This window comes from Pinus tabuliformis, chromosome 4_2 (genome assembly GCF_031772625.1).
Source record: "Pinus tabuliformis cultivar Carrire ecotype Pingquan chromosome 4_2, CPIR1, whole genome shotgun sequence".
Classification (NCBI taxonomy): Eukaryota; Viridiplantae; Streptophyta; class Pinopsida; order Pinales; family Pinaceae; genus Pinus; species Pinus tabuliformis.
The window spans coordinates 1,084,420,146-1,084,447,522 of record NC_142304.1 but is presented as its reverse complement, the minus strand read 5'-3'; the positions used below and the strand labels follow the sequence as shown (position 1 = coordinate 1,084,447,522).

General features: G+C 38.1%; 1 protein-coding gene and 1 pseudogene across 1 annotated transcript in view; both read right to left on the bottom strand.

Annotated features, from left to right (window-relative positions):
* Window positions 1-215: 215 nt before the first annotated feature.
* LOC149173406 (putative nitric oxide synthase) overlaps window positions 216-27,377 on the bottom strand; it is a 190,489-nt gene continuing 163,327 nt past the window's right edge. The window contains exons 6-7 of the mRNA XM_089426689.1: window positions 4,196-4,305; window positions 216-756 (exon numbers count right to left, since the gene is read on the bottom strand). Coding sequence (XP_089282815.1) covers window positions 498-756; window positions 4,196-4,305 — 369 coding nt within the window. The 3' untranslated portion in view covers window positions 216-497. The remainder of the gene's footprint in view (window positions 757-4,195; window positions 4,306-27,377) is intronic.
* LOC149173407 (26S proteasome non-ATPase regulatory subunit 2 homolog A pseudogene) lies at window positions 6,875-8,661 on the bottom strand (annotated as a pseudogene).

Below are 27,377 nucleotides of genomic sequence, written 5' to 3'. Positions count from 1 at the left end.
TTTACTTTAAAAATGAACTTTTTAGGATAGGACGCCAAAATAAGATTGACACAATATTTCAACTGCTGATTTTTAAAATTCCACTCACCATTCTTAACAAAAGACACCACCACAATTTTGGTTCCTCAAAACTGTGTATAAATAAATTTACTTTAAAATTAAACTTTTTAGGATAGGGCGCCAAAATAAGATTGACACAATCTCACTCAAGTAGAGGTGTTATAATCAATAGTTCCTATAAAAAATGAATAATTGTGAGCTCATCTTTAACCTATAAAGTTATGAAACATACCAATGGTACATTCTCTTATCCACCGATTTTGTAGACATGCAATAAAAGATGGTAGGGTATTAAAAATAGATGCAACGACATTTAATATGATGACATATACCATATGTTCAGAGCATTTAAATTGTATCGAGCATTACAAAACACATTGATCACACTACAATCAACTAACAGAAATGCTATAAAACTAGATAGAATGTAAATACAATTAATAAGATACTTTTGGCCTGGTTTCTTCTTCCTCCTCTGTCAACTCTGAATACTCATACCATGTAGATCCTAATCTACCAACAGGCATAGGCGGTCTGACAAAAACCTCCACTGGCTTAGCTACATGAACAAGTAAGTGTAACTGCTTATCAATTGTGCTCAAGATATCTAAATCTTCTGCACCGGTCCCATCTGTGCTTGGTCCTGGCTCAATTGCAATCCAACCCAATCCAGAAATTGCAATATCACAAACAGGCCTAGAATAAAAGCAGCAGATTTGTTAAACGATCGTCACTAATGAATCATGAAAACCAATTTCCTTAGCAATTGTGTACTACAGTGTGGTGATTTAACGTAAACATATTACATGAATATCCATACATTTGAGTAAAAAAAAACACAGAATCTATGCTAAAGTCACGACTTAAATTCCTCAAGCCTTGGAGGTAAAGATAATGGTCTTCACAATACACTCGATCGACACAATTGGATTGAAAACTAACCGAAGAAAAGACAATGCTCTAACTAACAAAATGTATTCCATACCGTCATTTGAATTTACGTGTTAAGTGCAGTGTACAGGGATATGTTCACAATATTTATCCGTCACACAAGCATGTATACGGTTGTGATAAATATAAAATTATTATATATTTCAACAACAAATTCAATTGGGACTACTACAGGAAGAAGAAAATTTTAGGAGGGTGGAAAGCATTAAAGTGTTTTTTGGACTCCTAGTTTGTCCAATGATGTTATATGGGTGTGAATTGTGGGCTCGCAGCACTCCCGTCTCAAAGTGGAAACAAATTCAGAAAATCCAAAATAAAAAGTTTAGTACCTTATGAGATGATGTTGAGTGAAACAGGAGCAACTCCCATTGAAGCAATTGTTATGGTGTGGCTCATAAGATATCTAAAAAGAATTGAGCAAATGAGAGTAGGTAGATAGCCTAATGTTGAGCAAATGAGAGTAGGTAGATGGCCTAATGTTATTTTCAATGAAGGCATGGGTGAAAGAAAGGAAACATGGATGAAACAAAACTACACATGGATGCAAAAATGAAATATCTACCTCAATGTCTGTCCCACAAATAGCAAGGAGCTAAAGGATTTTGTCATGGAAAAGTTTTGTAAAAAGGTATGGGGAAAAGAGTTGGGTGGAAAGAAGAAATATTACATTGAGAAATTCAACCCTACATGTGATATACAACAAAAAGAGTTGATTGGAGCTAGCATTTCGTGGAGGGCAAAGGTTCTTATTGCTCAATTAAAGACTAACTTACATCGACTTCGGTGTGAAATAGGACGATGGAAAAGGCCTAAAGAAGCTTGGGAAGAACGGGCGTGTACATTTTGCACGTCTGGGGTTGTGGAATCGAAAAAAACATTTCATTTTGGAATGTGATGCATTCAAAGACATCAGAGAAAGTTATGAGAACATGTTAGCCTCAGTTTCTTGGCATTGTCTTTTTAGCAAGGGAACTGTTGGAAGGTTGGACCAGCTCATCATCAATTTGAATCGGAAAATGATTGAATTGCAAAAAGCGAAAAACAGGGAACTAATAGTCCCATAGACTATTTTTAGTCTTGTGAACCTTAAAATATCATTTCATTTTATATATAAAGAAAAGAAAAAAGATATTATTATATAGAAAAAAGGCACAAGTTTATATAACATTAAAAATATTGTTAGGAATTTTTTAATAAAGAGGTTCCAAATACAGGTAACATAAGTGAGCCAAGATGGGAAATCTTGACGGAAATTAAAAAAAATTGATCCCAATAATGAGATTACAGAAACGCATCAAGTTTCTTGCAAAACTGATGTTTACAAACCAATTGCATTGTTATTTTCAAATGGAATAGTCAAAAATAATTCAGCCGCAGCGGATAATTGTATTGACGTCAGTTTAGCGAATTGTTTACAAGATGTGAAAGTAACAAAGAAATGTGCAAGCTCCGAATGAAGCCTAGTTAAAACACTAATTTAAAATTAATGATCCGTGATCACTCTTTGAAATTGAAGTTTTATGTTTCGAATGAAGACTCACGAACTCTCTAATTTAAAATTAATGATCGATGATTATTCTTTGAAATCTAAATTTATACTTCCTCTGTTAAAAAAATTGTGATATATTTCTTACCTCTGCTTTGGTTAGAATCATTAGGAAAAATTTACCATGAATTAAGAAAGACATACATGACAATATAGTATAAAAGAAGAAGGAATTAGAAAAAGAAAAAAGGAAACATTGTATCATGTTACGTTGAAGTGCACAAAAGCTATCTCATCAGACGATATAGACTCCTTACAAAATATTGCCATTCTAAGTGAATCTCAATATAAGGAACATGAAAAAGAAAAATAAAAAGACAATTACTAGATTGGAAGGAAGAAAATTAATTATTTAGGTAAGAACGCTGTTGACTACAACCGAGAAAAGAAATTCTTAGCTTTAAAAAACTCGAGAAAACCTTGTTTACCGAAGTCAAGCAATTAAAATGTACTGGAAGAAAATTTCATAAGCGTTTGCTATTTGACCGTACTCGGGGCGTGTGGCTCAAAGTTGAAACGAGCTTCTGCTATTTTTTGGTGCTTTTTGTTCGCTAATTTGCAAAGATAATGGAGCAACCAACTCTGGAACTTCACGTGTTTTATGTACGACATTAGGGTCTAGCTGTATACCGTAGAAAGGGGGTTCTCCACCGTGTCAAGTAATCTACACTATACGAGCAATTCTCACATATGTCATATTGCTATGGTAGGCGATTTTATTCACATTGCAGATGAAACTGATGTCAAATATCCCATAATTCTTTTGACCATAACCAGACTGAAACCTCTATTAACATTAATCTGATACAAAGAGGACTTACTCGATCATTTTCCCCTGATAAACCTAATTTCATCATATTATTAGTATTTTTATTATTATTTAATAATATTAAATCCTTCCTGTGTTGCTCTTATGGCATCATGAATATTCTAGAGCATGTTCTTCCTTAGATAGCGTTTTCCATGTTAGAATTATCCTATCCAGGTTATATGTCGCACATCAACTTCTGAATCAACGCGTTATATTTCTTTCTTTTACTTAATGTGTATATTCACCATCCCTTCGTCTAGTATTTTGTCATATTTTTAGATTTGTAAAAAATTGTATAAAGCATGCAATGTAAAATAGTTGTGGTAATTTACTCAATTCTTTCTCACTTAGTTTACGTCCTTCAATCATAACTATCCACTATGCTTTTTAGCGGTACAACTACATGTTTGTAGAAAATATTTGCTGTAGTTGTTTCCTAGTTCTTGAATAAGAGGTAAGTGCAGAAGGCTCTCACCATCTTATCCAAACATCCGCTGGAGGAGATAAGTCATAATGAAATGATGCCACTAAGTATTTACCTTTTGTTGAAAATATATAGCTTCAAGGAGTTATTGCCTTTTATGATGAATTTTACTTTGAACATATGTTCATGCTGTTATGGCTCCTGAAAATCTAAGGGAAAAGGATTCCAACTGAAATTAAAAAATTGCTATCATTCACCTAGTTGACCAAAAGTGGAGATAGGAGATTTTGTTTGGTCATGTATTCTCGACTTCATAACCTGAAGGAGAACTTCAACAAGTTAAAAATTGTTCATTTTCTAGACATAAAATAAAATTATAAAACATACTCTAGAAGTAGCATACCTGGAATTATTTTCCATTTTCACATTAATAGGATGAATTCCTTTGAGTCCAGGCCAATTTTTTGCTTTTTCCTTTCCAGTAGGAGGTTTTAAGGCCCCTCCGAGCTCTCTCTACACAAAATCAAAAATAAAGATCAACGTAAGCATTTCCAACGCTCTAGAATTGATTATATTTCCAGCCATAAACTTCATAGTGCACTACATCATACATATATCAATGATCAAATGAAATAAATGTTTCAGTTTGATTGGAAAATTATTCAAGAAGAGCATCTATTCCTACTTCATCAAATATATCTGAAGAAAATGGGCTTAGTATGTTGTAAAATCTAGGGCAATACTGATAGGGCTTTTTATTAATTTGATTTCTCTATTACTTGACAATTTCTTGCGATTATGTATTTCTTCTTTTCTCCTTAGTTATTACATTATTATCATCAAGACAATTGCCAAAGCACAAAAACACAAGAGACACAAGATATGGGCGCTCAGCCAGGGCAAACCCCCTAGGTAGGGGTAAACCCAGTCAAGAACTCTTCCTTCAATAGATTCAAATAACAGTGAGACATTCCTAACCTTAGACCAGAGACATAGACTCATTCCATCCACAAAGCCAGCCCTTACCACAAATAGTCAAACATATTTTAGTCTTCTGCTTCTCTGCAACTTTCAATTTCTGTCTCCTGTAATTTGCTTCAGGATCATATGTGCAACATAAAGACTTTGGTTCCCTGACAAGACAAACTTCTTTGTTCTTCTCTTTTGACTATCCTTTCTGTGATCTTCGCATCACTTTCTGTCCTCTGTTCTTCACTGCGGATCTGTTCTTTGTTCTCCTCTGTAATGGGTCAAATACACACCTATATATAGTTGTTGGAGTGTCCTTTAATGGGCCGACATGAGCAGTTTGTAGGAGCCGACTTTTCAACTTGTTTTGAGGCCGACTTGTTCACCATTCATCAATTGTTTGGAGGCCGAATTGAAGGATAGGTGATTGTCATTTGTATGAGAAGGAGCTCACTTGGTGGAGGAGATTCTTTAACACAAAAAATGACTTTGACCTGATAAGAAAAAAACCCTAAAGCACACAGTGGGTGCTATGACCTATGAACCATTGACCCAAGCATGAAACCCATACTTTAATAAGTCAATTTAAATAATAATAAAAAATTTCTTTTGACAAATATATTACATCATGACTCAAGTACAATTATGAAGACCGACACTAGTTACATTTTTCAACACACACTCTTAACCAGTGTTGCACTAATCGCGATTTTATCGTAAAATCGCGGTTTTTTAAAACCGGCAATATTATCGCCCGATGAATACAACAATATTTTTTTATGAGGAGGTGGAGGTGACACAACCTACCCAAGCTACCCCTGTCACTAGTAGAGGACGTGGTCTACCTCCTGTAGCTCCTAGTTCTTCAGCTTCTAGAGCACAGTAGAGTCCACTGCCAACTCCACCGACATCTACATCTAGAGGGGCAGAGGAAATCAATGGTATTAGACTTTAGTTATTTGGTTCATTTCATTGTATATGACATTATGACTCATGATATGAGATACATTATTATATTTTTTGTTGATATTTTGAGGCTGACTTGGGACTCGGGAGTCAGGACTTACTATTTAGGACATGATTCACTGTTATGTGTGATGTAACACTAGAAATGATATTATACATCTTATATATTAGTTCTTTTATCATATTTATGTGTCAATGTATTTATTTTATGTTGTAGACGCTTTAGATATTAAAAAATTGAAAAAAGATGAATATTTTTGTATATTATGATTTTTCCCCGATTTTTACCAATTTTTACGATTTTTTCCGATTTTTTCCCCTCGCCGATAATATCCCGATAACGATTTAATGCAACATTTCTCTTAACTAGTGATGTATTCATAATTACATGTATATAGAGGTACATGGAAGATCTCGAAATGAACTATGAAGAGTTTTAGCACACTCAGTGTTGCGGACTAGATACCTGACCCGAGTAATTTATTCGGGTGGATGAAGAAACAAAACATATAGCTTATTGGCTTGAATGTAAAAATACACGAGGTATTTTTAATAATAATTTATTATATATATAAAATGTACAAGTGATGTCGAATGTTACAATGAGGACCCACATATATTCTAGGCAGGTGTCCTTTCGCGATTGGGCATGTCTTTGTAGATATGCCTTTTCACTTAATTTAATGACTATTTAACATAATCAATATTTGATTATTTTATTATTTACATTATTTATATTCACTTTATTTTATGTAATTTATATTCGTAACATTGCTCCTTCCTTCAAAAGCTTTGTCCTCAAAGCTATATTGCTGGCAATTGTCTTTGCGGTGTGTCTCGGCATATGGAAACTCGCTGTCACTGGTGGCTCAGCTTCTATAATTCACTGGTAACTCTATTTTGAGTCGAGGGTTATGTCTACTTGTGAACCCAGGGTTATGTCTATTTTTTCTTTTAATAAGTTTTTTTTTTTTTTTTTTTCAATAAGAGTTTTTTTTGTTTTTTGTTTTTTTAATAAGATTTTGTATTTTTATTTTTTTTTTTTTTTTTTAATTATATATATTATATAATTATAATTTATATAAAATTTGAACTATGTTTACGTATAGTCGAGTGATGTATTAACTAACCGTTACGACTTATTGCCTTAACCCGCCGTCTGGTTATGTAACCCGTTGACTGGATATCGAATCAACGAATTAACTTTCGGTTGACCTGCAGCGGTCCACTCCTTCGTCTGTCGGGAAGGGAAAACGACCTCAACATCTTGTGCAACAGGTGAAGTATCAACAATGAAATTCGATTCATCGAATGCTTCACTGCTTTCTTTGGTGTTATTAATTGTTGCAACATTATCTGCACCGTACCCTACATAACCGCTGAAATCTATATTGTCATTATTCTCTAGATGTTTGGCACAAAGACCAAGAAGACTTTGTACTCCAGTCCCAGCATACGCACAAGACTCCAGCGTAACTTGACAATGTCTTGATATTTTCTCATTGAATGACTTTGCTACTTCCAAATTTGCATCAATGTTTTCCTACTTTTCAAGATATAAGAGGCCAAGGCCTAAACAAAGAAATCAAGTGGCTCTCCTAGCTCAAAATCACTTCTCTCCATCAAGGCAATAATAATTCATTGAGCCACTTCATCATTGCAAGATCCTCCTCCTTTCGAGAACTAGCATATGCTAACCCAAGGTCCATAATTGCCCCAATTTGAGTGTTTGACTCATCCTTACTGACGTACTCTGCAAGAAGTGTGTATGTAGGATCACATTCATTTTGGACGCCACAATTTACAATATCAATTACAAGCAAAGCTCCAGCAATCACATGATTATCATTGCTACTAAAATACTTGTCCATTTTTGTAAGGCCCTCATCAACATCCCAAAGTAGAATCAAACCCAAACTGGCAGCAGCACTAGCTTTCCCATGTTCTTTGTTTTTAAAAAGCCAATTTCTAGTGTTGCCACCACTAGATGATTCTGTAGTAGCAGTCATTAATTTGTCTTGACAAATCCAACAGTAACAAATGCATTCACAAATGTGGCAGCCAAGTTCTGACGAGCAAAATCAACACTTGCACCCGCACTTGCACGCCCATCAATCAAATGTGCCTTATAGATATCCTCAGGGGACTTTGTCTCCATTATCTCAAGATCACATGCTAGAGTCAAAAAACCCTCACTCAGTTTTATGTTATTAATTATTTCCTGTAGTAGTTCCCATTGCTCTTCATTGCCATTTGTCATTTCATCATCTAGCTCCAATGCCCCTGTCGAGCCAAAATGTAGCAGAGTTGCTTCTTCTGAAGAGGATCTACACAAGCAGTGAATATGGCCTTCACATATTGCATGTTGTGCATACATAAGGCCACTCTAAGTGCGTTTGTGTATTCTCCAAATTTTGTATAAATTGAATAAGCTATGTCGAGGACTAACATGTCATCAGGTCCTAGAGCATAACTTGCAAAGCTTGTCAAGTACAAACATGTACGCTTATAATTTGTGGCATCAATATGATCAGTTAACATATCTAACTCTTCCACCTCCATTAAAAGGTCAACTGCTTCTGGTTCCGCATTGTGCTTCACATGAAAAGAGACGATTTGTTGAACCAAATCCATCAGATCATCAACATGTGCCTCTTCCATCTATCGCTTCTGGTACTCTTGTGCAATTTCTCCAGCAAGATTCTGAACATATTCATGACCCCAGGAACCAATATCTCCCTTGGAGCCAAGCAACCTAAACTTTAAACTTTCCCTTTCCCCTTCTACGGACATCGTTAAAGCCAAAACTGATAAGATATCTGCCAAGTAATTCTTCAGATCTGAATTTGCCATTGTTTCATAATATGCTTTTAATGTACCATATTGAGGTCGAAGAAATTTCAAAGGTTTAGGTACTGATGTCATAGAGCTCATTATTAGAATAATGCTATTTTAGTGTTTCATGCTCATCTGTGATTTTAATTAGCAGTTTCTTGTTAGAAACTTCTTGTTTCTATATTCTTAGTAGAAACTTGTTGTTTCTACTTTCTTAGTAGAAACTTGTTGTTTCTGTAAATACAGTTGTATTATTTATTGAGCTTCACTGCTCATTGTAAATCAATTCAATCAATTCATTCATTGAAATCCATATGCGTGTTTTCGCACTGTTTTATGGTATCAGAGCTCGGAGCGATTCTTCGTTTTAACTGTCGTTGGCGCCTGTTGATTCGAGGACGGGCTGTGCTTGGGGTTCCATCGTTACCCTATTCGTTCCTTCGTCGTATCCGGCCTCAAGTCGCAGTTTGAAGAAGCGCTTCTACAATGCTCTACGGCTGTCAAGGGTAGTGTATGTGCAGTCGTGCTACTAAAGTCTCTGAACAGGAAGCAATTTTGACGTGAAGCACTGCGAGAAGCCTCCTCAGATCGTTAATGTGAAAACCAGTCCCCGCTGGATTTATCAGTCGAGGTAGGCAGACGACTTGTGGCCATTTTTTTTTACTAGCGTCATTGTGGCTGATGCAACTTCTCTCTTCGCGTGGCGTCACAATTTCTGAGCCGGGGCCGTCGCAGAATATTCGAAGGGACGTGTTCTGCTGAGCCGAGTTCATTATAGTCGAGGGAGCAAAGGGATCTAGCGCTCCCTGCGGCATGTTTATTTCGACGCCATCAACTCTTGCAAGCGTTAACATCAAATCGTCTTCCGTGCCCGTGGATTGGGTTTTGCATAATCTTCTTCATAGCGTCGTTTGCGATCAACATTGTCATTGCCATTACAACGACCATCATCACTGTCGTTGTTATTGTCATCGGAAGAGTATTGTTCCTCGCTCTCGCTGGACTCGTAATCGTTGTTTTTTCCCATATCTGAAACAGAGAATAAAAACCTGCACAAATCGAGGGTTTTCTATGTGAGAAATCTGTGCAAAGTTTGAGTGGAAACAAATACACTCGCCTAGGAACACCGATTGGATCAGGCCGCAGCCACTAACTGAGCGGTGGCTGCGTGTAATTGACAGAGTGACGGCTAGGATCACATGGCGGCTGCGTGTGACGTTATCAGCAAGAGGGTCATCGCCATTATTATCAGTCGTTACAGGTAGAAAGTGTGCGCACACATACGTTGTATCTTTTGGTTGAGTATTCGAATCTCAGAGAAGAAGTTTGATGGGTTCTTGTCTTTTTGATATTCACATTTGTTAAGTGAGGGTTGGGCTTAGCGTTTGAAAATTTCCGCGAATTATTTGAGGAAGTCAAGGCAATACATTGAGCAAACCAAGGAGGAGCCGTGGATTTTTTCCTGTTTTGTTTTTTTTTTTGGCGTGATACAGGTATCATCTGTCCATAAATATTACGATTTCTGGTTCTATTTCTATTGCATCAACACCTGTTAGATTTTGTCCGGATCAGCCAACATCTGTATTGAAATCTGTGCCAGATTCCTTTGTTGTTTTCTGTGTCTTGGGAAACGTGCAGATGGCCTTGCTAACCAATCTGATGTTGGAAGGCAATCAACGCTTTAATGGCACCAATTATAACATCTAGAAATAGAGAATGTTGACCATTTTTTAATATAGGCGTTTTGACCAACGCGTTTTGGGCAAAGAGCTCTGTCCTGGTACAGCTAGGACCGATCAAGATAAGTTTGATGATCGAAATCGAGAGGTTGCTATGCTTCTCAAACTCTCTGTCACTGATGATCAGTTACCATAGATTCCTTCCGGCAAGACAACTGCCGAAATCTGGCAACATTTGAAGGAACCGCATGAGACATTCGACAAGAGCAGAGCTTTCTTTCTAAAGAATCAGTTGTTCTCCATCATGATGGACGAACATATGTCTTTACAGGAACATCTTAACAAGATTAAAGACATTCGAGATCAACTCGAAGCCATTGGTCAGACCATGGAGGAAGAAGGTATGGTAGTCATTACTCTTAAAAGTCTACCGAAACCTTATGAACACTTCATAGAAACACTCAACATTACCACCACTAATGTTGATCTGAAGTTTCCAGAGTTATGCACCAAACTCCTACAGCAGGATCGTTGGAAACAACAGTTTGGTAGTGGTGCTTCATTAGCCTCATCAGAAAATGCTTTCGCTACCAAATATCAGTCCTCTCAGTCCTTTCAGCAGAAAGGTTCTTCTCAGCCTTTTGATCTCGCTAAAAAGAAAAATGTGCAGTGTAATTACTGTCACAAGTTCGGCCACATGAAGAAAGATTGCCGACAGAGGATTGCTTCTGAACAGAAGAAACAGGGAGGGTCTCATCAGACAGCGAATGTTGCAGAACATTCCGAGTAGATAGAATCTGCCTTTTACGCCTTTATGGCTAAGAGGTCCTCAGATCATGTTTCGTCTTTTGCCTGGTACATTGACTCTGGTGCATCACGTCATTTCTCTCACAGGCATGACTGGTTTATTGACTTCTCATCTTTCAGTGATTCCGTGGTATTCGGTGGAGGTGAGGAGTACATAGTGGTTGGTAGAGGTACAGTTCAGATCCAGTCTGGTGGGCGCACACTCATCTTCCTGAATGTGTACTATGTTCCTCGTATGGAAATTAATCTGCTGTCTATCAGCCAGATTATGAGGAACTCTCCTCAGCTCGATGTGGTGTTCAGTGCACACAAGTGCTCCATTATTGACAAGGAAACTTGTCTTACGGTTGTTGTTGGCCTAGAAGATCATGGCCTCTACAGGCTCCTTGACACTGGTGATTCTCCAGAAGTGGCTCTAGCAGCTCGTGTTTCTCCCATCAGCACTCTGTGGCATCAGAGATATGGGCATATAAACATTCAGTATCTCTCTCAGCTATCTCGGGAGGGACTTGTGTCAGGGTTACCTGATATTCAGACTCAGCAGTTGGGAGTATGCGGCGTGTGTCAAGTTGGCAAGCAACATCTGTCTTCATTCAAGGATGGAGAATCTTGGCGCGCATCTAAGGTACTCCAGCTAATTCATGCTGATATTTGTGGTCCTATGAATACATCTTCTGTTATTGGTTGCAAATATTTTTTGCTTATTGTAGATGATTTCAATAGAAAGATGTGGGTGTACTTTCTAAAATATAAATCTGATGTATTTAGTATATTTCAAAAGTTTAAGTCCTTAGTTGAAAAACAGTCTGGTTGTAATATCATAACTCTTAGGACAGATAATGGGGGGGAATTTTGTTCTTCTGCTTTTTCCAACTTCTGTGATACCCATGGCATCAAACGGCAGTTAACTACACCCTACAATCCTCAGCAGAGCAATTTTGTCGAACGTCACAACCGTACGGTTGTTGAAATGGCTCGTTCCATGTTACAACACAGGAATGTTCCGAACAAATTTTGGGTTGAAGCAGTGTTTACTGCTGCCTATCTTCTTAACCGTTCACCTACTCAGGCTATTAAGGGGAAGACTCCAGAAGAGGTTTGGTCTGGCTGTAAGCCTAAGATCAGTCACCTCAAAGTGTTTGGCTCGGTTGCATATGTTTGGATTCTAACTGCTAAGCGCTCTAAGTTGGATTCCAAAAGCCAGAAACTTATGATGACAGGGTATAGTGATCACCACAAGGTCTATAGGCTGATCAATATAGACACTGGTCGTCTTAGCTTCAGTCGGGACGTAGTATGTGATGAAGACAAAGGGTTCTTTCAGTCTCCTTCTGAGCAGTGTTCTGAGGATCAACATCACAGTGTTCTTCTTCCATTAGGTCCACCTGATGGGAAGGATGATGCAACATCAGTTTTTGATAATGCACTACTTGAGCTTCCTCCGGAAAATAACCCTCCTCTTGCTGCTCCTATTGTTCTTGAGCCTCCTCCACCTCCTCCTGATATTGGTTCCTCTACTCTCCGGTCTAAATGGTGGGATAAAACTATTGGTGATCTTCGGGATAATGAGCTCCTTGAAGGTAGAACTTCCAGAAATAAGAGAAAACAACAATCTACAGCAAATTTTGCTCTTATGGCTAACCTACACAGTCTTTTTGAGCCTCAAACCTATTCAGAGGCTAAGGGTACACTTGAGTGGGAACAGGCTATGGAAGCTGAATTCTAGAGTCTTCAGAAGAATCACACTTGGACCCTTTCTGATCTTCCTGCAGGAAAAAAGCCCATTAGCTGCAAATGGGTGTATAAAGTGAAATAAAGCTGACAGAACCCTAGACAAGTATAAGGCTCGCCTTGTTGCTCGAGGGTTCTCACAGAAGGAAGGCATAGACTATGAGGAGACCTTTGCTCCTACAGCCAAGATGAGTACCATACGGCTTGTCCTTGCCTTAGCACCTCAGTTCAATTGGAAAGTCCATCAGATGGATGTAAAGAGTGCTTTTTCGAATGGTGACTTACAGGAAGAAGTCTACATGACGTAGCCTCCAGGATTCAAGGTTGTCGGTCAAGAACAAAAAGTCTGTAGATTAGTCAAAGCACTCTATGGTCTGAAACAAGCCCCTCGAGCTTCGTACATGAAAATTGACAAGTACCTAACAGATCATGCCTTTTAGCGGAGTCCATATGATGCAAACCTGTATATCAAACATACTGGTGATGGTATTCTGTTTGTGGTTGTCTATGTGGATGATCTTGTCATTACTGGCAGTTCAGCACATTTGATCCATGGGATCAAACAGGATTTGTGAACACTTTTGATATGACAGATTTGGGACTTCTTCATTACTGTTTAGGGGTGGAAGTCTGGCAGACTGAGAACAACATTTTTCTCTCTCAGTCCAAGTATGCTAGAAATCTTGTGGACAGGTTCAGAATGCAGGATTGCAAACCTGCCACGACTCCTATGGAACCAGGGCTCAAACTTTCAGCGCAGTCATCCTCACCACTTGTGGATGAAACTTTATTCAGGCAGTTAGTGGGCAGCCTCACCTACCTTACTGCGACTCGACCTGATATCAGTTTTGCAGTAAGCTACATTTCACGCTTCATATCAGCTACTAAGGCTGATCATTGGATAGCAGCAAAGCGTGTGCTGCGTTATGTAAGAGGCACTCCTGATTATGGACTTTTGTACACTCGGAGTTCCGATCCTACACTCAGTGGTTACACAGATTCAGACTGGGCTGGTTCGACTGATGATCGTAAATCTACAGCTGGGTATGTATTTAGTCTGTGATCCGGCGCTGTCACATGGACTAGTAAGAAGTAGCAAGCAATGGCTCTCTCCTCGATAGAAGCAGAGTATTGGGGAGCAGTTAAGGCATCTTGTGAGGCAGTTTGGCTTCGACGTATGCTTGCGGATATGCATGTTTCCCAGGCAGGTCCTACTCCCTTGTTCTGTGATAATCAGGGAGTGCTCAAACTCGCCAAGAATCCAGTCTTCCATGAACAAACAAAGCATGTGGAAACCCATTGTCACTACATTCGACAGCTTGTTGAAGACGGATCCATTCAGTTGTTGTATGTTCCCACAACGGAGCAGCCAACAGACATCTTCACCAAGCCTCTTGGTCCTGATAAGTTTGTAAAATTCAGAGGGTCTATAGGTGTTGTAAATAGATTGAGCATTAAGGGAGGGTATTAGAATAATGCTATTTTAGTGTTTAATGCTCATCTGTGATTGCAATTAGCAGTTTCTTGTTAGAAACTTGCTATTTCTATATTCTTCGTAGAAACTTGTTGTTTCTACTTTCTTAGTAGAAACTTGTTGTTTCTGTAAATACAGTTGTATTATTTATTGAGCTTCACTACTCATTATAAATCAATTCAATCAATTCATTCATTGAAATCCATATGCATGTTTTCGCACTGTTTTACTCATTGCGGTTTAGGTACAAATGTCCTTCTACATGAATATCTTGAGCTATATCTACCATGCCCCTATATTCTAGGTCGAAGAAATTTCAAAGGTTTAGGCACTGATGTCCTTCTACATGAATATCTTGAGTTATATCTACCATGCACCTATATTCTAGAAGATATTTCTAACCATGCATTTTGTTCTATTTATAAATGCTCCTTCTACATGAGTATTTTGAACTCCATGTACATCATGCTTCTAGAATCTAGAAGATGTTTTTAGCTATGCGATTTTATTCTATTCCTACATGCTCCTATACTACTCAAAACTTTGAAAGAAGACTTTAAGTAAAGAGTTTGACTTAGTCATAGTAGAGATTCGGAGGATCTTCCTTCTTTTGCTTCTTTTCATCTTCTTTCATTTCTTGAGTCACATGAGCTTCTTCCTTTTTCTTTTGTTGTTGTCGTCTTTCTTTAGTTTAGGACAATTCCTTTTGTAGTGTCCATATTCTTGGCATCCATAGCATTGGATTTTGGACATATCTTTGTTGTTTGTTCTTCGTGGACCAAATTTGCCAAATTTTCCCTTTTTCTTGGCCATGCTAGCCAAAGCTTGCTCCTTTGATCTCACATCTTCCTTTGCTTTGAGTATTGTTTCCTCTATCTTGCATAGAGACCACATTTCACTTAGTGGGGTGGCTTCCTTCTTGGCATATATGCTTGATGTGAATTTGCCCCAATCCTCAGGTAGAGCATTGAGTACTACAATGGTCATTTCTCTATCAAACATGACTTCCCCCAGCGCTTGAAGTTGATCCCTCATCTCAGAGATTTTCATGAAGTAGGGAGCTATTCCTTCCTTTGATATCTTCATTTTGTACAATTCATTTTGTAGAGATATCACTTCTCCAATTGTGGTTACCGTGAATAGCTCTACTAGTTTGTCATAGAGATATTTTGATGTTTCAAGTTTGGAGACATAAGGAATGAGAGAGTCTTTGATGGATTCTATTAGAATCCTTTGAGCTCTTTTCTCATCCTTATTATACTTGGCTAAGGCTTGAGTTTGTTCCTTAGCAAGAATAGTGACATTCCCTTTGATGTGTTCTAGGAGTTCATTCTCCTTGAGAAGTAAATCAGTGCTCTTCTTCCATTCAAGAAAGTTATTGGTACCTACCAATTTGTTGCTTTCCTTGCAAAAAGACATTGATGTATATTTAGAAGGGGACATATACTTACTTGATAGTTTTTGAGATGTAGTGGACTCCCTTTCTCCTTGAAGACTTGATGGCTTGCCTTCCTTAGATCTTGATGTTCTTCAAGTTGCTTTCTTCCAAGTGGGCTTGCTTGATGACTTGTAGCTTGATGTAGGTCATTCTTTGATTTGCTCTTCTTGTAGGTGCCTTTATGTAAGGCTCTTCTTCTTGCTTTGTAGTCTTCCTTGATGAATGACAGATGGTAGACCTCCTTGTCCTCGAAGTGATTGAGACTTCTTGGCTAGATGCTTCAACTTTTGGTAGATGTCCTTCCTTAACGAGTGTTCTTGAGATGTCGTTTCCTTGATGTGTCACCTTAGATCTGATACCATGTTGAAGAATCAAGGGCAGTTAGGTGTAGTGTGATTCTTCTTGACTTGATAACAATTTGTGGAGTCTTTTTACTTTTTCTTGTTAGCTTAATCTTCTTCTTCTTATTATTAATGCATGTGTGTGTACTTCATCAAACTGCTACCAAAAACATAAGAACAAGGACACAAGATGTTGGCTCTCTTCCAGGGCCAAAACCTCTCTTCTCTTGAGAGGAAAACCCTTCGGTAAATGTCTCTTATTGAAGCTTCTTATTGATCAATTCCAAACCCTAGACCCTAGACAAGAATATACTCCAAGCACAGGTCAAGTCCTTCCTCCTTTCTGCACTTTGTTCCCCAGCACTTCCTTCTTCTTCTGGCACTTCGTTTCCCGACACTTCGTCCTCCTTTCAACTGTTGTTAGACCTTGTTGCACTTGCTCTAGAAGAGATACCTTTGATGAGACCCTTCCTTACGATGATCCCTTCCTTCTCTTCACCAACCAATGAACTCACTACATCATTCACACCCTTGCTACTTACAGAGCTATCTTACTTTCCTCTCTGCGACATCGCGGTCAAGGCATTACCTTACGACCCACTACTGGGACTCCTACACCAAATAGTATGAGGTCTAATTGGGACTACTTACCGGGGAGATCCCCTTGACAGGTTGGCGGGTCCAGCACCGTCAACATTTCTGGCACTAGAAGGAGGGCCTGATTACAAGATGTATGACTGTAATGGGAGGGTTGTTATGACAGTAGAGACATCCTCTTTCTCTTCACACGTGTGACTGTATTCCTTGTGATATTGACCTCTTCATTCTTCGCTTGAAAGAGTTCCTTATTTGCTTGAGTGAGAAGCCTTACAGGCCTACTTAAATTGCCCAACATACGAAGTTGTGTGACTATAATAGTAGTGTTGTAATGACCGCAAGAAGAGGCTCTTTCCTTTGCATGTGTGACTGTAATAACCCTAGAACAGACCTCTAAGGCTCGTTGTTTCTTCCTCCTTCGCTGTCCTTGGAGACCCTTTTCTCATCTTTTTGTTACCCTTTACTTGCCTCCTTACTTCGCTGATTTTAGAGGTATGAATGCGTTGTCTTTTGAGGGAGTGGACAGCCTCTATATATAGAGGTTTGTCCCTCCTTTAGGTCGACTTGAAGGTCAACTTGAAGATTGCAGGCCGACTTGTCTTCTTTGCTTCAGATGGGTTCTTTGGTGATGTCGTTGCATGGAGGAGACTTGTTGACTTTGATTGGAGGTATTCTCTTGAATCTAATGCATAAACATACATGGTGCAACATGCCCTTAAGGTTTTCCATAATTTTTTTTGACTCTTTGACTCACCTATAGCACTTTAACATGTGTTAGACCTATTTCAATGAGTAAGAAACTCATTGACATATTATAAAAATAATATTTCTTTTCTTGAATAAATACAAATATCAAAAGTACATTTATGAAGACCGAATCTAGTTACATTTCCTTCAACAATTACTAGCCCGACATAGACATGTGGACAAGGGGAGGGGGTGTGCCAGTGCCTTGTGGACCCAGTGGTCATGTGGTCCCCGAGAGGGAAGATGATGAAATAGGGCTTGTAATATGCGGAGGGGAGTGAAAAATGTGAAACAAGAAAACAGGACAGCACTACCAAAATCAGGGTTTCCCAAGTAGTGCCCTTCCTAAAACCATAGGCCAATAGGGGAGATCCCACGAGACTAAGGCTGAGGATTAACCCCCCATTTAAGGTGAGGGAACAAAACCCCAGTCAAAGTCGTTACTTCTTCCAAGTCACCCAATAATCCATGCCCAAAATGCCCAATGAAAAACAAGCATAAACACCCAATCGCACAATGAAAAAATACCTTTCGGGTTGGATTGCCATCTTCGAACATATGCTCTCGAAAGATGGGAGAGGAGACATACGACTAGAGCAGCGAGCAAAGATCAAAATGGCACAATGCAATCTACACTGGGGGTTGTTAGAAGTTGTTGGCTACCAGTTGAAGAGATATCTGTGAAAATTTCTAAATAGCAATCCTACTGCAGTGATTAATATTATTTCTTTTATTTATTACCTTAGAAATAAGTTATCTACTATATTCTTATGGGGAATATCGAAATATATTCTACTATAGCCTTCACAATTAAAACATTGTAGAAAGTAAAAGTAAAATGTTGGCACAAATACAATCACAATGACACTATTATTTTTGGACAATTGTACTCGGAAAAACCCAATGCGGGAAAACCGGTGCAGCAAATGAGGGTTTTATTATTCTTCAGCAAAGAAAAACTTCATGTACAAATTACACCCAACAATATAAAACAAGGCTTTCTAAGAAAAATTTACAGATGTTCCTAAACAAGTATATGACCCGAGAGAGAAGTTCCTCCACCCTCTTCATCTCTCTGGCTTGCCCAACATCACTTTCTCTGGCCCTTGCACTGGCCTGCGTCACCTAAGCCAGCACTGCCTCTCCTAGCATCAATCTGCCTAGATTTGTCCCTTCTATTGCTCTGCGTCTTCGTCCCTGTCTCTTTGACTGCTGTTGGACCCTCTTTGTCTCTCATCCACCTGCAACTCTCCCTTTGAATCAATTTTCTTTTGTCGAACTTTGACCAGTGAGAAAATAAATTTTACTCGGGAAATTGATTACCTGCCTGGTGTGTATTCCAAATGACCCTCAAGCCCCTTCTTATATCTTCCTGTTGGATAACCAACAACCCAAATTAACTCCTATCAAAGGCTCAGATTGTTTTGGCTTGATCTATGTCTTTATCTAGAAGATTCACCCACAATTAGATTAATACAAATTAATATTTTAATTTACCTAAGTTTAGACTTAGGAACCTCACTAAAAATATTAATTATTTTAATATAATCGTTTCTGGGTGGAATTTCCCAAAACGGTTTATGGGTTCTTTGGAATGCATGTGCCCAAGCCTCCCTGCAAAATTTGAGGCTTAGAGCACATCCGATGCTACCCCAATTTTGTTGAAAATAGTGTAACTAGGTTTGGTCTTCATCATGTCAAATATTGTAACAATATCAAAGGATTATTTTATTGTTGCTTGAGTCATGGGTTTCATGCTCAAGAAATTTTTGCTCCAATTGAGAGCCCTCGATAAGTCATGTCAAATGAAGACAGTCATGTAAATGTAATGGATGTAAGTCAAGAATCCTTCTAGATCATCAATGAAATACTCCAACATGTACCCATAGAATTGTTGCAAGGAAACCGCTCAAAGAAATTATGGAAGCCTTCTATATTCACGTCGACCTAATCATTTGATCAAAGGTACATGTCGGCCTAATCTAGGTTCATATCGGCTCAATAGATGAGAGGGAAAGCATATATATACGCTACGTTGGCTCCTCCTCAATCCGCCTTCACACTCACTAACTCACGAAGAGAAGCAGCAGTGAAAGGGTCGAAGAAAGGAAGGGTAGCCGCAGCAATTGAGGAGGTTTGTTCCCTCATGCGAAGATATCAACAAGTTTTCTCTCCCATACGGAAATTTGATTTGGACTAGGGCTTCACGTTTCATGACTATGTGGTTGGGTTGAAGGGTTGTTCTAGCCGCAGATGCAAGGAGAAGATCACAGCCGAAAAGGTCGAAGGTATCATAGGCTAGAGGAGCCCTAACCCTACTCTCATATATGACTACACTCTGAAATAAAAGAGTTCTGTTCTCGCTGTATTGGACAGTCACTATTGTTGCATTACGAAGCCCTAAATATCAAGCCCTAATCATCGCTCTATCGAAGTATGAAGGATCTTTATGAAATGCGAGGATAGAGAGAGGCTAGAAGAGCCTATTCGAGATTGTTGGTGCAGACTATCATGCTCATGCTACAGACCTAATCCACTACAAAAATATACAGTATGTTTGGGTACATGTTTAGTGGTATTGTCATTTGATATTGAAGGCATTTCTGAGTCAATGTTCGCGTCATGTAATTTCTCAATAAAGATTCTATAAGAAAAATTTCAAAGGGTTTTACCTCTCAAGTTTAGGAGAGGTTTTTGCCCTGGATTGGTGCCAATATCTTCTGTACTTATGCATTGTTGATCTTCTCATTTTTGAAATCTGGTTGATGATAATAACACATGTTAACTATAAGAAGTTGAATATAAAGAAATAATATCACAAGCAGTTATCATAGTTAAGAGAAATTGAAATTTTTGTCTTGCCCTTAATTTCTCAACATGGTATCAGAGGGAAGTTCTGCCAAGGGCATGAAGAAAATCAACTCCTTCATGCAGCAGTTGGCAAGCATTGGGTTATGTTTGAAAAACTTCATCAACCAAAAGATCAAACAAGTATGGGTCAGTGCAAAAAGGCAGAAGAGAACTCGCAATTTATCTTTGAATTTGTTTCGTGTGATTAAAGGAGCAGAAGATCCGCATTAAGGTGGACATATCTAGCGTTCAACTACTTCCTCAGATGGGTATCACGAGCAAAAGAACTTGGGCTGATCTCATCTCAGCGTATGTATGAATAGAAGGTGTAGATCTTATATGGATATCTGAATGGATAGACAGTATTGACATAGAGATGTCTCTGCTCTTTCAAAGGTATGGTCTTGGCATATTGAAGAACCGCAGTCACAACAGTGACATAGAAGATCAGAATCATGACGGTGAAGGAGAGAAACAATCTCGGCATAATGAGAAGGATCAAACATAACGATCTCGGCATGATTGTGACAAGCGGAAGACTCAAATCTATCACCTTGATTGATTTACGTTGCAATGAACAGAAGTGATAAAGGTTTCAAAAAGTATAGTCAAGATGGAACTTGAATGGATAGAGCAATAGATCTCAGATGGATGAAGGAGAGAGAACTGTGGATCAGGACACAGTGGTAGCATGAAGTTTGGATTAATAATCTCAGTGTATCTGTTGTCGCACAAAGTGTCTATGCAGGGCAACAACGCTCATATTAAGAGTTGTCACTCTAATCCTTACTCACTCCGTTTAGACCCTCTCCTAGATAAGTCAAGGGGGGTAGTCCCTAAGGTGAATGGATGAGGGTAGCTTGTGGAAAACGGGCTCTAGGAGATTTTAAGGATGAACAACTTGATGAATTTAAAGCAAGTCTCGGTCAATTAAGATAGATAAATTAAAATAAGACACAATCACAAGATATAAATGACTACAAACCAGTGCCTTTAATGTGATTTAACCAAAAACTAAATAATAACAAGTCACCCAGAGCAGTTTATAATGTAGCAAAGCGATGATCATGAACAATTAATTGTAAAATGCCCAAACCTTTAGCATAGAGGATAATAATCTTTCTCCAACAGTCAATATGATCTTTTAAACATTTATCGCACCTTGACAAATAGAGAAATCACAAAAATGCATTTAATCACCAATTAACACCAAGGAACTTCAAATTAGAATTTTAATTATTCCTTAGGCAACTAGTCGAATAAAAAAATCAAAATCTTTTAATGTAACGGAATTAAAATGAATCAAAGGGTTAAAAATTAAAATTTTAATGGGCCATAGGCCACATTAAAATATTAAATGTGAAAGCGCAAATCCCTTTTTAATTTATTTTATTCTCAATCCCAAAGTCACAATTTTTTTTTTTTTATTTTTTTAGATTTTTTTTTAAATTTTTAGGATTTCTAAATGTTTAGGGTTCTTTAATTTTTAGAAATTTTAAATTTTTTATGATATTCAAAATCAAAATCAAAATAAAAAAAGTGAAACGAAATCAAATTAAAAATAAAAACCAAAACAAAATCGAATCTAATAAAACCAAATAAAAAAAATTCAATTAAAACAAATCCAAATGAGGCAATAAAAAATAAAACCAAAATCAAATTTCAAAATGAAAAAAAAAAAAAAAATATTAAACTAACCCTAATCGAAATACTAAAACAAAGATATAAACAAATGAAACTTAAGAAACAAAAAAAAATTCGAATGTTTTTGTTGTTTTGCAGGTTCGAAGGCAGGAGAGCTTGAGGTCTGCTCGACGGCGGAAGAGAGAAGACGACAGCGGGATGATAGAGGCAACGTGCAAGTATGGCGGCGAGAAGGACACAGGGGCAATGGAGCAGTGGGGGATTGATGGCTGTGATGGAGTTGCAGAGATGAGTGAGGGAAATGGACGTGCGAGATTGCAGGTGGACAATAGCGAGGAGGGGTTTGTGTATAGAGGAGAGGGAGCTGCAAAGAGCAAGGAAAGGCTGCGGACAGGCAACACAGAGATAAGCGAGGAAGGGGATCTGCAAGCCAACGAGTTTTTGTTGTTGTTGTGCAGGGCGAATGATGAAGGGACATCAATGGAGCCGTTTGCAGATGGAGGAAGGAGTTTCGGGCGTGATGAGCAGGAGAATGGCAGACGGATTTGATGCCAGAGGATGAGAAATCGCAAGGTTTGGTGGCAGCGATGGAGGGCAGGGAGGGTTTAGGGAGATGGCCAACACGTAGGAAAGGAGTAACTGCGGATTTGTGGAAGGATGTAGAACGGAGGTAGAGAAAGATGGCAACAAGGGTTTTGATGGTAAATGCAGATCCAAACAATGATAATGGAGGCAAGCATGGGCAGTGAGAGGGTTAAAAAAAAATCGAATTTTGCAGCAAACGCAAAAACCCACGCAGCAGATCAAAAAATCAAACAAATGGTAGCCAGAAAACCTCAGAAATCCTGATTAAAATGTCAAATGCTTTTGCTTCAGATTTATTTGAAACCCTTATAAAATTTTCCAGTTTTAAAACCTTTTGAAGACCTTGGACTGCAAAAATCTTTTGAATAAAATCCCTGCAAAATGATGTTGATTGATCCAGAACCCCAAGGCCTAGATCTGGACTCTACACGGGTTTCTTCCTCAGATCGGTAGCTGCACGACGATAAGAAAACACCCAAACGATATATATAATGATAAAAACTAAAACCCAGAAAACCGAAAAGAATTTACAGATCTATGTACAAGAATGATAGATATATCAAATCTTAGGAGTATGAGTCCAACTCCGCTCCCAGATCTGATAATTTAAAGCTCTCAACAGCCAGATCTATCTATTTCGCACGTAAAAAAATTAACTTTTTTAAATTTTAAAGGAGGTATTTAGCTCAAAACCCTTCATGCATCACCACTAAAAATCTTATGATAAGCCCGGGATCAAATTAAGTTCGGCTCTTCAGAAAACACGGATTGGGAGTTGGTTGGTTCAATTGAAAACTTCCCCGAACACCCGATGATCTAAAAATCAATATTTTCCTGCAAAACTCAATCCAGCCATCAAAATAGAGCGAGAAAATGATGATAAAATTCAGATAAATAGAGATACCTGCTATTACATTCAGAATTTAAATTATCACTTAAACCCCAACGACTAAGCAAGATACCTGTACTCAAATCACTCTTCAGAAGCTATCATCAATGGCTAAAAAAAAAATTACGCATGAAAAACAACACATCTTACAATATTTCTTTGAAGAGTGACACCAGCGAAGATTAACCCCAAAGTCTTTCTCTATTATTAAAAAAAAAGATTACACGAGAGCTTTTCGCTTAGTACACGACTCAAAGGTCAAATCAATGGACTGACAAATGACTTTCTATTTATAGATAAATCCTCCAACGGCTAGTTCGAGTGGTCCTCGTCAAAGCAATCTCGACCATTGATGAGGATCAAAATTGCTTTTAATCTCATCCATCGAAATTTTAAATTCTTCTTAAGGAAATTCGAATTTTTCAATTAAATGCATTTTAATTAACTCAAAAATTAAATTTTTTAGTTAATTTCTCCAAAATTTTGACTTTGACTTAACCCCGGAGATCAAAGGCTTGAAATTTATCAAAATAATTAATTTAACTTTGTCCCAAGACCTTTTAAATTTTGATTTTTAAGGACCAGCGAATTTTGCCTTTGGAGAATTTAAATTTACCTATGACCTAGAATTAATTAAATTTCTGGTTTAGGATTTTAATTAATTTTTGGCCAAAAAAATTAATTAATTAACCTATGAGGGGATAAATTATTTTTCCAACCCTCAAAACGCTTTACATCATGATTTTCATATTTTTTACATTTCAAGGGGGAAAACCCAATTGTAAAAGACCCTCACAGACTACCCATTTCTGCGACACAAATATAATCCAGTAGACCAAACAATTTGTAATAAAATACCCTAACCAAATAATTAGGATTATTCCCAAATCACTTTTACATAGACTCGATCTATTACACTAAGACTTGCCTAAGATGCCAGTGACAAAATCTATTCCGACTTTGGGGAAAGACTGAAGGAAAACTCTGCCGACCATCCAAGAATGGATCGATGAGATAAAAAACCTCCCAGAATGTAAATCGTCACCAAAAAAGTAGGTTTACCTAGGCAATTACATACATGACACAGATCTGCTGAGATTATTTACATCATATACATGCAGAATGGGTTTACATTATAACATAGTGATTAGTCTAATGATAACGGCTGGACGACACGGACACATCGATCAGGCACTATCCCTTTTGCGAAAAAAGGGGGTGTATTGCTATGAGTCGTTGACACATAGTGGTCAACATCTGGCTCTACTTGGGGACACGTCGCTGCACCGGAGGAATGCGAGAATCCAGAATCTGCATCCACGCAACACATAAGATAACATAAGTAGCATCCATCCAAAAATCATCATATAACGTTAAGCACAAGAAAGATATAAGCTTTTCATTTTTTAACTATCCTAATAACATGAAAAACACAAATCTAACTACAAAATGAAATACGGAAATAACAATGTATAAGGCTAGAAATACAATACAAAGATGCCCCATGGCATCAGATGCGTTCAATATAGTGCAATCTGAGCATTTACCTGCTTTCAGGCAAATCTGTCGGTTGTTTCTCAGATGTGCCATGTCCAACTCTGCATACGGTAAGACTTTTTCCTATCCGAAAATCACGCTGCTCGCAGCCATCAGATGCATCAAACTGCTTTCTCATTCTCTTTCTCTTGTGCTTTTTCTTTGTCGCAGGCTGTATCACTGATGATGGGGAACATTCTGCTTCAAAACCCTCAGATGAAGTATGTAAGATATGCATGATATGTCTTTTTTCATTCTGTATCTGCTCTGTCAAGAATGATGGATCAGTCTCACAAGTGTCATGAGTTATAACTGATCTTTTATGACTAGTGGATTAACCATGTGAGCATCAACCTGATCTTATTAATTTCCATTTTATCCAGCTCACCTTCAATTAGCCACTTTTCAATGGAACAAATGACCTCCTCATAATAAGATGGAGCTTGCTGCAGCAAACAAGGAGGCTTATGATCTATTGACGTTTCTTTGTTTCTTTCATCCTCTTACTGATGCTGAAATTTTTGTACTTGTATTGTTATGGAATCCATCTGGTTAGAGTGTTCAACCTTCATAGCACTGAATTCCTTGGCATGGCTTTCCTCCATGGTCAATAACTTATTCTGAAGACATATCTGACCAGCTTCCATATCTTTTATTACTTTTTCATTATCTGCTTTTATGGTCATCAGGCCATTTTGCATAGAGCTCATTTCTCTATCATGATTAGCTTTCATGGTTTCCATTTCCTTAGCATGTTTTTCTCTCATGAAAAGTAAATAGTTTTGCATGGAAGTCCTTTCTTTGTCATGACCTGCTTCCATGGCCTCCATCATTGTGTTATGATTTACTTGACTAGTACTCATTTCTTTCTCATGACGACTCTGCATGTCGGTCCTCATAGCCTCCATATTCTGAGCACACTTTTCTACTACGGTGGCTATGCGATCGGAGTGTTTAATTTTCATGATTATCATCTCGTTATCACGTTTTTCTCGCTGGGTGTACAAAGTTCTCATATCCTAGTCGTAATCAGCTATCAATTTTTCTTGACTAAGCTCCATATTTTTTACCAGTTGCGTTTGACTGAACTGCACGTCTTTAACCAACTACTTTAGTTCTTTTATAAGATGCTTATCATTTTCCCTTTCATTGTCGACACTGATTTGACAACTTGTCCCTGTTTTTCCACTATCATGGATTCGTCTTGCAACGGTACAAGTGGATGGCACATTCTGATATGGAGAATTGTCTTGAAATCTTTCATTGACAGTTGGATCCTTTACAAGATCACTTTCATCCTGTTGCATAGTACTAGGGGCACAAGGCAAACAACCTTGATCTCCATATCTATCTTCAAAGGCATTGATGATGTCTTGTAAAGAAGCGAAAGAATCTCTAGGACAATTATGAAACCAATTCAAAGCATCACCCTCTAAAGAAAAGGCAAATAGACGCATCTTGACATCTTCATGTTTATATTGGGAAGAACTACAATATCTTATTATTGTATGAGTAACCCTAGATAGATGCTTTCTAGCAGCGGCTGAATCACCACCTGAGAACAAAGGTAATTTATGAATGGCCTCTTCCGGCATATCATGGAGAAAATTAGTAAAATGACACAAGTAAACAAGTCATCCATGATGACTTGCTTAAAGGGATAAGTGTTAAATTATGGTATGTTCTATGCTTAGAGCAGTTTACTTCTTTTCTTCTTACTAGCCACAAATTAGCAATCACATATACATTAAGTAAAGTGCAAATAGAACATTAAACGATCAACAGAAAACAAGCCAAGACAAGAGACACAAGATGTGGCAGCTAGCCAGGGGCAAACCCCAATGCGGGGAAACTCTTTGATCAAATATTTTTTTATCTTCGATAGTTTAGTAGAGAGAAATAGTACAAAATCAGAATTCTCTAATTTTATATCAGCAGCAGCAAACCCTAGATCAGCAAAGTCAAACTTGGTCAAACAAGTTGAAATTGACCTCCAATATGCATGGTCAATTTCCGGTAAACTAGACCTCGAACAGTCTGAAGAAACAACCCTTGAATAGCCCCAAAAACACAGTCAAACTGTTGTTGACTAAAGTCAACCTGCTGCCCAAAACTAGTGCAGTCAACGCTGGTGAAACTTGTGGATGGATTGCCTCGATTTTTGTGCCAAAATCTGCAGCCTGCCTAGGAGAGGCAACCACACCAAAACCGCACCCTTGATGAGTCAACGCTTGGTCAACGCATGTCAAAGAGACCTTCAGCTGCTTCTGCGTCCTCCTTGCCCTAATGCGTCCTTGTATAACCCAAAGCTAAGGAGAGAGAGAAGAATGAGTGAGATGAGATGATGAGAAAATGAATCAACCTCTCTTGTATTTATATGATTCACTGGGCATGTGTGCCACACATTTAACTGTTGGCCGACCTTGACAATTTGTCAAGTAAATACAAATAAATTCATATCTCCATAAATACTTGTCGGAATCGGATGATTTTTAGA